This window comes from Chelonoidis abingdonii, chromosome 11, assembly GCF_003597395.2.
Source record: "Chelonoidis abingdonii isolate Lonesome George chromosome 11, CheloAbing_2.0, whole genome shotgun sequence".
NCBI lineage: Eukaryota > Metazoa > Chordata > Testudines > Testudinidae > Chelonoidis > Chelonoidis abingdonii.
The window spans coordinates 21,474,783-21,486,921 of record NC_133779.1 but is presented as its reverse complement, the minus strand read 5'-3'; the positions used below and the strand labels follow the sequence as shown (position 1 = coordinate 21,486,921).

Here is a 12,139-nt window from a genome sequence, read left to right as displayed (position 1 = left end):
ACGCCTGATACCTCCGCAGACGATGCGCCTCAGTTTCCTCCCGATGGACCGTGAACCCCTTTAAGTGCCTTTGTTTTTGGGGTGCGGCTCTCGGGCGTGTGTGTGTGTGTGGAGAACAAGCCAAAGATAAGGAGGGGCTGGTGCCTTGCGCTCCGGGTGTCCTTTGGTTCTGCTGGGAGGGACACCGCAGAACCTGAGCATGGGCTTGAGGTTTCAAGGTCACCCCCAGTTTTGGGGGAATCCCTCTGCACCGAAGCCAATTCTTTACTCCTTTTTTTGGAGGGGGGGGATGGTGGGATCTCCCTAGCTTCCCACCCCTTGGGATGGAGACTTTTCAGGGGGGCTGATTCCGTATTTGCAGGGTTCACCCCCCTCTGTGTTGGGGTCACCTCTTTGACCCCATCAACCCTCTAGTGCCTTCATGCCCCCCTGCCTGTTTTTGGGGTATGCCCCAAAGGCTCCCCCCCTCTGTGCACTGTGTTTTGTTCCCCCGCTCCAGCCTTGGGGGGAATATTTGGCCTTCTCACATATCCAAAGTGCACCCTGCAGCTGGGGCATTGTGAGGGGGCACTCGCCGCCCCCCCATGCCCATTTAGTTCGATGCCTTTTGCGAGGAGAATTGAGAGTTTGCTCTTTGCTTCTGAATTGCACCTGATTGGAGGTTTTTTTTTGCACTAGCTTTAAAATGTTTCGTTTGAAACCAGGTAATTTATAGCTCCCGCTCTGGGAACTTAAATCCTCCCGGCTTTTGCCGGCTGAGCTCACCGGGAAGGGAGATTTTAACTCCCCTCTCGGAAGGTTTCCCCGTTGCGTGGCTGAGGGGCCGGGCCGGGCGTTCGCTTTGCGGGATTTGGTGCGTGGCTGCAGAATTGGGAGCTGTTTTTGCGGTTCCCTCGTTTGCAAGATTGGAGCTGCAGAAACTGGGGGAGGGGTGGGTTGTGGTTATAATCAAGTCTTTGTGTCAAAGGGGCTTTATGGGAAAAGTGGGTATGGACAAAATTTGAAATACACTGGGAGTTAATTTGCTGGGCTCTCCTCTGCCCTTGCCAAGGGCGATCCACGTGGCTTGTTTAAATGTGACACAAGCCACCTGCCAAGCTGGACCTGGGGCTACACCCGAAGCGTTGGGGAGCCGATCGTGCCCAGAAAGGTCCCCCTGGTTTCTGTGGCTGGAGAAGATTTGCAAAATGATTCGCAGCTGTTGGGAGCTCCGTTCCTTGCCCCTCCTCGCTGTGATTTACGTCCTTGCACCGACGTCTTCGACCCAAAAACCTTTCTCAAATTAAGAGGCATCGCAGAGCTTGATTTATCCGCTTGGGCTGTGTGCAAATACAGTCTCCAAAAAAGAATCAAGGGGATTTAGAAACATGGCTGGAAGCGGGTGCCAATTTGGCAAACCGAGTTCGGGGTTTTTTTTGTTTTTGGAATAAAACGAAAAGAACTTTGCCCGCTGTTTCGTCATGCGGCGGCTGCTTCGGTTTTGCATTCAGGGCTTCGGTCAAAATCATTTTGCAGCTCGGCTTCATCTGCAAATGAAACTTTCCTCAGCGGTTGCACTGACAAAAGCTAATTGTTCTCAAGTGCATCTGTGCAGAGGGGGTCGATGTTAAGTTTGCAGCTGATCCCAGTATTTCAAACGGCTTCGTTTGGGGGGTTTTCCTACAGCGACGGGCGCGAGAGCCACGGTGCTAATATGGGGGAAGCGAGGTTGTTCCAAACGATAAACGAGGGTTGCAAAGAGCTTTGAGGTTTCAAGCCAAGAGCGCCAGCGAATCCGTTTGATTTAAGCAAGGCCCGGGCCCTGCCGCTGGGCTTGTGGGATTTGTCGGTGAGCCCTGGGCTTTTGCACGGCTGGAGATGGGGCCGGCCCAGGCTTTGGGCACAACTCGCGCCTGCGGCGTCGGCTGGTTCCGCCGTTTGCTGTTTGTTCGCCCCAGCAAGGGGCCGTGCTGCGGCGTTGAGCAACGCCGACGGTCGGAGGATCTGGCCGCTTGCAAACGCGCTTTCCGAGCCAGCGCGGCCTTTCGCAGGGCTGGGGAAGGTGTGGGGGGGTCCTGGTAGGGCCTACAGAATTAGGCGCCTCCCCCCCCAATCTGTGTGCCAGCCCCCAACCCCAAGTGCACTTTGCAGACACCCCCGTCTCCTGTGCCTTCTGGGGGGGGGGAGGGGCTGTTGAGAAGTGACCCCTGGATGTGTCTGTATGGGGGGGAGGGGACTCTGAACTGGCCCCCCCCCCCCCCCAGCTCTTGGGTCCTTATTTTAGTTGCTGCTCTTTTGTTGATGTTCAAATAAACCAGTTGGATGAAAACCAGGCCCAGGGCCACTGTGCTGGTTGTGGGATCTCTGTTACCCCTCCCCGGGGCTGGGGGGAGCATCTCTACCTCCACTAGCTCCCCCCCCCCCCGACCCGGGGCTCCTAGCACAGCCCGTCTCCCCGCCAGCAGCTGCGGGGTTCGTAAAGGCCCAACTACTGCCTACCCCGTGTGTGGCGCAAGGGGAGTCGCTCCCGGTGACCCCTGGCCTCACTGGGGGGGGGGAAGGAATTGTAAATGGGGGGCAGGGAGCCCCAAATCCCACGGAGTTTGGGATGTCAGAACCGGGGGAAGGGATGGGGGGGCACTCAGAGAGCCCCTGGGCTGGGGGGGGGTGAAGGGCAGGCCCTGGACAGAGGGGCTGGAAGGGGAGCCCCCCAGGAAAGCAGGGGGGTCAGGCTGGGGAGACCTCATGCAGTTGTAAAGAGCTGAGCTCCAGGCAGAGAATCAACAACGGGTGAAGATTTGATAGGGGAGGGTCCGGGGCGGGGGAGACTCGGACTGCTGGCCCCTTTGGTGACAGTCAGGGATGAGAGGAGCCGGACCCACAGGGAGGGGAGAGATTTACCCCTCTCCGGCCACTAGAGGGCGCTAAGAGCCCCTGGAATGCCAGGGAGAGACCCAGGCGTCCTGGGCTCCCCTCCTCGCCCGCTATAACACACCAGCCTTCCACTCCCAGCAGAAGCGCGAGGGAGAGAAACCCAGGAGTCCGGGTCCCAGCCCCCCTGCTCTGACCCACCAGCCCCCACTCCCCAAGCCGGGGAGAGAACCCAGGAGTCCTGGCTCCCCCTCCTCCCCCGCTATAACCCACCAGCCCCCACTCCCCAGCCAGAGCCGGGGAGAGAACCCAGGAGTCCGGGCTCCCAGCCCCCCTGCTCTGACCTACCAGCCCCCACTCCCCAAGCTTGGGAGAGAACCCGGGAGTCCGGGCTCCCAGCCCCCCTGCTCTGACCCACCAGCCCCCACTCCCCAAGCCAGGGAGAGAACCCAGGCGTCCTGGTTCCCCCTCCTCCCCCGCTATAACCCACCAGCCCCCACTCCCCTCAGACCGCCGGGGAGAGAACCCAGGAGTCCTGGCTCCTAGCCCCCCTGCTCTGACCCACCAGTCCCCACTCCCCTGCCAGAGCCGGGGAGAGAACCCAGGAGTCCGGGCTCCCAGCCCCTCCTGCTCTAACCCGCCAGCCTCTACCCCCTCCCAGAGCTGCTGTGGGGCAGCTGGTTACTCAGGGACACCTGGCCCAGCACTGAGGCTCCTGGGGTGGCTTGGGGGGGGGGGGGCTGGTGGGAACCAGTCCCCGGCCCCTGGCACATTTGCGGGAGGGAACCTGGCCAAGTGCCCAGCCTGGGGCTGCATTTGGGGTGCAAAGGGGGAGCCCTCAAGCTGCACCGCCCCACCTCTGTTGGGACCTGGCCCAGGTTGGATTGGGAACGGGGCCAGGTGAGGTCGGGAAACACAGTGGGGAGGGTGCCAGGCACAGAGACCCCCAAGCTGGGCAGGCGAACCCCAAACCTCTGGCCCTAGTCCTGGGGTGGGGGAGGGAGAGCCGGGGTCGGTCGAGGGAGGTTGGGGGAGATCAGAACTGGGCATGGAGGGGGGGCACAGAGCCCCGGCTGGGGGTAGGGAGTGGGACCGTGCCGAGTGTGTATAGGGGAAACTGAGGCTGGCAAGTTGGAGGGGAGTAGCCCAGCCCCTGGCTTCCAGGCGTGGCAGTGGCAGAGACCAGCCTAGAAGCCGAGAGAGGTGGTTCATTTACCTCTTTATTCCACTAGAGGGCACAACACCCCAGGCCCCATGGGGCATGGGGGGCAGGGGCTGCTGGCGCCATGGGGTGCAGCTTGGGGGGGCACTGTCCCATGCCGGGCACAGCTCCAGCCGTGGCTTGGTCAGGGCAATCTGACCCCCTGGGCCCAGGAAACGTGGGGGAGGGGGCACTGAGGAAATGGGGGGCTCTCTGAGCCCCCGTGTCCCACGACCAGCGGCTGCCCTGTGACACCCCAGGCCAGCGACCCCAAGCCCGTCACTGCCAGAGGGGGGAGCAGCTGGTGCTGGGTCCCGATTTCCTCCCTGCAGGGAAATAAAATCAACCCCCCCTCTCAATCCTTACCCCACAGCTGCTCACTACCTCCCCCCCACCCCCAGCCTAGCCCAAGGGGGCTCACGTGGCTACCAGGCTGCCCCATGACACAGACGCTGGAGTAGACTGTGGGGGTTGAGCAACGGGAGCTGGGCTTGGGCTGAGGATCCCACCGCTGCCACCAAAGGGCGCCCAGCTCTCGCTAGGCGGTGGGGGGCAGGGCCCCTTGCTGTACCATCTGCTTGGGAATGAGCCGGGCCCCCCAGTGCCCCATGTGGGGGAACGTTCAGCATTGTCCAGCCCCCACCGGGCCCGGCAGTTCCAGTCCCTGGCCCTTCGGCCGTGCCGTTAGCGTCAGGGCCCCGCCCCTTAGATCTTGCTGGAGGTGCCCTCGGGGGGCGTTGGCTTCCTTGGGGGCTGGAGCACAGTCAGCAGGGCCTGGAGGGTCCGGGCCAGCGGCGCCAGGCTCTCCTCGTCCAGGACGTGCTGGGGCTGGCACAGGGCTTCCTGGGAGGAGAGAGGAGACGTTAGAGGGGGTGGGGAGGCAGCTGCCTGGACCTCCACCACCGGAGGGCGCTGGCGGAAGACACCCACCGCTCACGGAGGGAGGTTTTAGAGCAGCCGGGACGCCGGGCCAGATGGGCCCCCTTGAAGCGAGCCGTTCCAGCGAGTCCTGTGCGAGGCCGACCATTGGGGTCCCGTTCTGGCAGCGCCAGTGAACTGCCCCCCACCCTAGTCCCACCGGGGCCAGCGGGCACCCGCCCAGCCGCGCCAAAGCACAGACAAGCCAACGCAAACCAAGACAAAAGCCACACGGTGGGTTGGAGCGCTGCATTTCTCGGCGAACGCGACAGCACGGGGGGCAGGACACACACGTGGTGGCCGGGACACACCGAAAGCGGCCGGGGGAGGGGAGGCACACGTACAACAGGAAATCGCCAAGAGAGAAGGACCCGCCCGAGTCCACCCCTGGGGGCAAAGGTCCACACGCTATTTACATGTTTGTACACGCCGGGCCCGGCGGCCAGGCTCGGCCTTCCAATATATATATCAACTACAGAGCCGTATAATTTAACCGCGTTAAGGCAACCGAACCGAGCTGGCCGCAGGGCAGCCCGTGGCCACTGGGAGGCACTGGGGAGCTGGAGAATGGGACTGGCTCACGCCCCAAGCAGGGCCCACACCGGGGCTCCAGGACCCACAGCAGGACTCCGTAGGAGGAGGCGGGTTTGAAGGCAGCCGGGGGCTGGAGAACCCCCAGAATCCACCAGGCCCCAGAGGGAGAGGACGGAGCCAGCCCCACAGCCCGCCGTGGGTCGCTCTAAGGCACTAGGCAGGGCCGGGGGCCCCCACACTCCTCAGAAGCCCCAGAGCTTGCAGTAGGCCAGGAAAAGCAGCGACATCACGGAGACATAGAAGAGGGCGAAGCCGGCGAGGGGCCCGGGCAGGGCGGGCGCGGCGTGGGCAGCGGCAGGGCTCTCCTCGCGGCTCCGGGTGCAGCAGGGCCCGCAGGGTGCCCCGGAGCCGCCCGGCGTCCCCCTGGAGCACGTCGGAGGCGGAGCAGAGGGCGACCTGGGCCCGGCGAGGGAGAAAAAGACAGTGAAGAAGGTTAAGGGAGCTGCTGGGGCAGGAGACCGGCTGGGACCCCAACCCTGCATCTGCCAGCCACCCAGGGGACCCTGCGGAGCCAGACAGGGAGGGAGTGGGGGCTGCTGGGTCAGAGCACGGGGGGGGGGAGCAGGACTCCTGGTTCTCTCCCTGGCTCTGGCGGGGGGAGTGGGGGCTTGGTTGGTGAGAGCAGGGGGGCTGGGAGCCAGGACTCCTGGGTTCCTCCCTGGCTCTGGCGGGGGGAGTGGGGGCGGGGTAGAGCAGGGGGGCTGGGAGCCAGGGTCCTGGGTTCTCTCTCCGGTGCTGGGAGGGGAGTGGGGGCTGTGGGGTAGAGCAGGGGGGCTGGAGCCAGACTCCTGGGTTCTCTCTCCGGTGCTGGGAGGGGAGTGGGGCTGGTGTGGTCAGAGCAGGGGGGCGGGAGCCAGGACTCCTGGTTCTCTCCCAGCACTGGGAGGGAGGTGGAGCTGGTTAGTGAGAGCAGGTGGGGTGGGAGCCAGGGACTCCGGGTTCTCTCCCTGGGTTGCTGTGTGCTGTACGACAGACCCACGCTCAGCTGTGGGGGGGCGTGCAGGGTCTCAGCCCCACACTGCTGCCGTTCAAAGGGGGACAAGAGCCGTCAGCGCTGGCTGGGATGGGCGCAGCAGGGGGATTCTGGGCTAACCCCAAGCATGCTGGGAGAAGAGCACTGCAGCTCCTGGCAAGGGGCCTGTGCTGGGAGTCCGGACCTGCTAGGCGTTACCTGGGGCGTGCTTGGGTAAGGGGGCGTGGCTTCGCACAAGCAGGGCGTGGCTTTGCACAAGAGGGGCATGGCAATCACATGAGCACAGTGCATTTGCATGAGAGACTGGGACCAGAGAGAGGGTGGCCTTGCACGGGTAGTGCAATTGCACAAGAAGGGGCGGGGCTTGCACTAGTGCAGCCCATGGGGGCACCATGTAGAGGTGACTCTGGCTCCAGCTGCACAGCACAGAAATCAGAGACCCCATCCCCTCAACCCCCGTTACCTCTGGGACCCCATGCGGCGACAGGCCTCAGGAAGCTCTCCACGTTTTTCCGACATTTGACCTTGTTTCAGCTGTGCCTGTGGAGGCAGAGGGGTGAGAGGGCTGGGGGGGCACAGGGGCTAAAGGGGTACCACGAGCTGGGAGTGGGGCCAAGGCTGGGCGGGGGGAAGGGGGGGCAGGGAAGCCCAAGCTGCTGTCCCGTCATGCGGACATATTCAGGTTTTGTTTCAAGATGACGCAGTCCAGGATCAGTTCTGGAGACAGACCCAGAGCCGGGGAGAGAACCCAGGAGTCCTGGCTCCCAGCCCCTGCTCCTAACACGACGCAGCCCACTCCCCTCCCAGAGCCCGGGGAGAGAACAGGGTCCTGGCTCCCAGCCCCCTGCTCTAACGCACCAGCCCCCACTCCCCTCCCAGAGCGGGTGAGAGAACCCAGGAGTCCTGGCTCCCAGCCCCGACCCACCAGCCCCACTCCCCTCCAGAGTCTCGGAGAACCCAGGCGTTCGGGGTGGGCGGGTTCCCACTCACCACGGCAGGAGACGGGACGTGATGAAGGGCACAGAGCGCGTGGCGGCGGTGAATTGACCAGGCTGGCACAGCACGGCCCATTGGCCAGGCATCGCCCAGGTCCTCCGCCAGCGTGCACGCTGAGTCGCGATTCGATGGCCTTGTGGGGGTGGGGGAGAGACGGACGCTGGGTGGGGCCCACAGACACTCCCCCCCCCCCCCCATGCACTGCAGGAACTTACACACAGGTGTGGGGGAAGCTCATAATTACCTCCCCGGGAAGCAGGGGCTGAGCCGGGAGAACCCAGGAGTCCTGGCTCCAGCACCCCTGCTCTAACCACCAGCCCCCACTCCCCTCCCAGAGCCAGAATAGTACCCAGGAGTCCTGGCTCCAGCCCCCGCTCTAACCACCAGCCCCACTCCCTCCCAGAGCCGGGAGAGAATCCAGGCGTTTCCTGGCTCCCAGCCCCCCTGCTCTAACCATCAGCCCCCACATCCCCTCCGCAACCGGGGGAGAATCCAGGCTCCTTGGCTCCCACTCCCCCTGCTCTGACCCACCAGCCCCACCCCCTCCCAGAGCTGGGGAGAGAACCCAGGAGTTCCTGGGCTCCCAGCCCCCCCTGCTCTGACCACCAGCCCCCACTCCCCCTCCCAGAGCCGGGAGAGAATCCAGGCGTCCTGGCTCCCAGCCTTGCAGTCCCTGGTGCAGGCTCTCAGCCAAGCTTTCAGGGGCAGGGGGTTCGTAATGTGTTTGTCTGAACAACTGTGTGCGTGCCTCCAGTTTTCCCACGGAATCGCTCCTGTATCTAGGGCGCGGATGGTGCAGCGCCCCTGGAGTTAGGTGTGACGGCGACGGGCTATGGGGCACAGAGACCGGCCCACCATGGCCAGGGCCCGCGCCCCCGCAAGGACCTCAGCCAGTGGGGCTGGGAACGAAGTGCCAGGCTGACTGGTTTCCCAGGACGGAGAAGACAACGCCTTGGGGGGGGGGAGGCAGCGGGCCTTTGGGGGCCTCAGGTGGGTCCCAGGGGCCCAACCCAGGGGGACATCGCTGCAGGGAGCTCATGGGGGGACGGGCGGCGGGACATGGCTGTACGCTTGCGCGGAGTGGGGCTGTTAAACTCCTTCTCGTCCAGGTCGTTGCGAGCCGCCCGTCTAGCCGCAGGGGGTCTGGGGGTCTGGCGGTGGGTGTGTGGGGGTGCAGGCTGTGAGAGGACGGCGTGCTAAGGGCTTCAGGGGGGGAGACGACGGCGCAGGTGAGCGCGGCGGCACCCCGTGCAGAGGTGCAGGCCGTGGGCAGGATTTCGAACTCTGGACCTGCCGAGCCACCGGGGTCACGGTAGTTCCGGACCAGCCCGCACAGCAAGAGGGGGGCAGAGCACGGGGGCGCCACCTACCACGGAGCCAGGCTTGATGGCCGTCCGCGACGAGGAGCGGAAGAGGGAAGCTGCTGGGCTTCTGCACCGAGCCGGCTCCCCATGCCGGGGGGCTGGAGACCTGCGGGGGGAGAGACTCTGGGGGGCAGAGGGGCAGGGGGGAGGTGAGATCTCTGCCCCAACAGCACCCCCATACTGCACAGCTGGGACTCCGCAACTGCAGGTCCCTTCGGCCAGGATCACCTACCCCAGGGGGACACCGTGTCCCACACCAGAGCAGGGAAAGAAACCCAGGAGTCCCGGCTTCCAGCCCCACTGCTCTGACCCTACCACCCCACTCCCCTCCCGCGCCGGGGAGAGAACCAGGAGTCCCGGGCTCCCAGCCCCCCTGCTCTGACCTCACACGCCCATCCCCTCCCAGGCGCCGGGGATGAAGAACCCAGGAGTCCCGTTCCCCCTGCTTGACCACCAGCCCCCTCTCCTCCAGCGCCAGGAGAGGAACCCAGGAGTTCCTGGCTCCCAGCCCCCCCTGCTCTAACCCCCACTCCCCCTCCTCCTCCCACAGACACTCCTGGCATATGGTCTCCTGCGCGGCACCCGCCCGCGGCCCCCCAAGCGTTACTCCTCTCCTGGCCTGCGGCCCGTTCCCAACTATGATCACCTGTGCCGGGGTGTTTGCCCAGGGGGATGCCGGGCCTGAGGACGGCCGGGCCGACTGCCTGTGACCGAAAACAGACGGGAAAGGTGGTTTTGGGAGGTGGAGTCAGCCCTAAGCCGCATGGCGCCAATTCCCCCACACACCCCAAACCCCTTCCGACCCCAGTCCTCCCCGTCTCACCTGGGTCCTCGCTTCCTCTGAGGCAGGCTGCTGCTCTCCAGTGGGCCACTGGGGGGAGACAGAGTCCAGGTGAGTGGGGGCTGCTCCGGGCCCCCAAGGGGGCGTGAAGTGCCCCCCTGACTGGGAGGGCCCACCGATCCTGGTTGAGTGGGGGACAGGGTAGGGGGAGGGGCAAGGAGGAACGGCGCAGCCAGGCCCTCACCAACCAGAGGTCGAAACGTGGGATATTGGGGGCAGGGGAGAGGAATTTCTCATGTGGGGGGTGTCTCACTTGCTGGCCGCCGGGCCCTGTGTGCTGCCAAAGCTGCCTCTGGCCCCCATCCTCAGCAGGCTGTAAGAGACACAGAGAGGGTCAGAGGGGGCAGAGGCCAAGATGCCCCCACCCGGCCCCGGCGGTGGGCCCACCCCCCCTCCACGTACCTGTCCCGCTTCTCCAGCGCCTGGCTCCGCAAGGCCTGCTGCTGCCGCTCCCTCTCCTGCCAGATCTGCAGCGTCTCGGGGCGCCTCCGCTCTTCGCTGGGGGGCTCTTCCTGGGGAGGGCTGGGCCTGGCGGGAGGGATTGGGGGCATTGGTGGGGGGCAGGAGAACCCAGGCCAGCACTTCACAGCTTAGTTTCCCCTACGGGGGGTGGGGTGGGACGGCAGTCAGATGAAAGGATAACAACCTATTACAGCTGAATGACAGCTAAGACTCCTCACCCAACGCGGCCACCTCTGAGGTGGGGTGGCTGGTTACCCAGTGACCCCTCGGCCGGCGCTGAGATGCGTCCACCTCTGGGCTGGGGCGGCCGGTTACCCAGGGACCCCTCTCCTGTCACAGAACAGGCGCTAACCAGCTGCTGCTCACCTGCTGTTCGGCACCTTCTCCCCGACATCGGCTCTCTGGGGAAGGCTCCTCTCTGCTCTCCGCTTCTCCTGGGGACAGAAGGCAAGAGGAAAAGGATTAGGGAGAGAACCCAGGCGTCCTGGATCCAAGCCCCCACTCCCCTCCCAGAGCCGGGGAGAGAACCCAGGAGTCCTGGCTCCAAGCCCCCCTGCTCTAACTGCCCAGGCCCAGTGCCCAGATTCCTTTGTAGCTGTGTGTTGGCAGCCGTGCAAGCCCAGCCCACTTACACCACGGGCAGCCTGGCATGGTCCCACTTGAAGGCTAAGGCTGCCCCTCCCCACTTGGGCAGGGCTCTGGGCGCGCTGGCACAGCCCTGCCCCACAGCTGTGCCCCCAGGTGGCAGGAGCAGTGGGCCTGAGCCAGCACTATCCCCCAAAACTACATCTCCCAGGATGCAAGGGCCTCACTCTGAGGCCAGACCAGGGTGCACCATGGGAGATGAGTCCAACTAGGGAGTCCAGTCCACACAGGAAATGGAGGCTTGTGGTTTCTAAACTACATCTCCCATGATGCAAATGCTTCCCTCACCTTGAGGCCAGACCATGGTGCACCATGGGAGACGCAGTCTGACTCAGGAGCCCGGCGCATAGGGGAGAATGGGAGGCATAAAGCCAGCGAACCATAACTCCCATGAGGCAGTGCAGCAGCAGCACCCGAGCCAGAGATTTAAGTGTTCGAATATTTTCCAGAATTCCTAAATTCAGTTGGGTCTGGGAGTGGGGCATGACCCCATTTTGGGTCCAGCGCTATATTTCTCTCTGCCCTGGGCCAGTTCCTCCCCCCGTCCCCTAGGGGGCAGCACCCCTTCAGGAAGAGAGGACAGCCAAGGGGCCAGGGATGGAGCACTGCGTCCTGGGAGTTGTAGTCTTCCCGCCTGCCCCCCCCCCCACACCTCCGCCAGGGCCACGGCCTGCGAACTGCTCTCTGGCTTGGCCACCTCCTCTTCCTCCACGCTGGTGTCGATGAAGTCGATCTGCTCCAGCTCTCCATTGGCTGCGGGGAAGAAAGCATCAGTGGCGCCGCGCCGCGCACAGCGAAGCCCCGGGAAGGTGGGCACACACGGGGTGGGAGCTGCCTGGCGGGCACGCGTGGGTCTGCTGGGGTGGCAGAGCTGTCACTGGCAGGAGAGGCCAGCAGCTGTTTTCCCCTTTGGCCGCAGCACGCATCTCCCCACGGGTAACTGGGACCCCGGGAGTGGGGGCGCAGGAACCCCACCTGGAGGGACTACTACCCACTTACCTGCCCGGTCCCGCTTCTCTTTCAGCTGGCGGGGATCACGCACCAGCTCCGCGATGCGGAACGACAGGTCGGAGAACTCGTCTGTGGACTGAGAGAGCAGAGGGGGCGGGTGACTCTCGGGGGGCACAGAGGGGGTCGGATGCCGGGACTGCCTGGCGCTGGTGAAAGGGACCGACGCCGGTACGTGAAACTGACCTACTCGCACGACTGACCGATCCGCGCCTGGTGTGGGTGAAAGGGACCGACGCCGGTACGTGAAACTGACCGACCCGCACAACTGACCGATCCGCGCCCGG

At 64.5% G+C, this 12,139-nt stretch overlaps 1 protein-coding gene across 1 annotated transcript in view; it reads right to left on the bottom strand.

Moving 5' to 3' along the window:
* Nucleotides 1–4,052: 4,052 nt before the first annotated feature.
* The window catches only part of LRCH4 (leucine rich repeats and calponin homology domain containing 4), a 15,688-nt gene continuing 7,601 nt past the window's right edge, over nt 4,053–12,139 (bottom strand). Inside the window, 12 exon segments of the mRNA XM_075070626.1 lie at nt 4,053–5,878; nt 5,880–6,066; nt 8,602–8,710; nt 8,903–8,947; nt 8,949–9,019; nt 9,479–9,600; nt 9,720–9,767; nt 9,991–10,050; nt 10,140–10,265; nt 10,566–10,633; nt 11,497–11,597; nt 11,844–12,001. Of these exon segments, the coding sequence (XP_074926727.1) occupies nt 5,746–5,878; nt 5,880–6,066; nt 8,602–8,710; nt 8,903–8,947; nt 8,949–9,019; nt 9,479–9,600; nt 9,720–9,767; nt 9,991–10,050; nt 10,140–10,265; nt 10,566–10,633; nt 11,497–11,597; nt 11,844–12,001 (1,228 nt within the window). The 3' untranslated portion in view covers nt 4,053–5,745.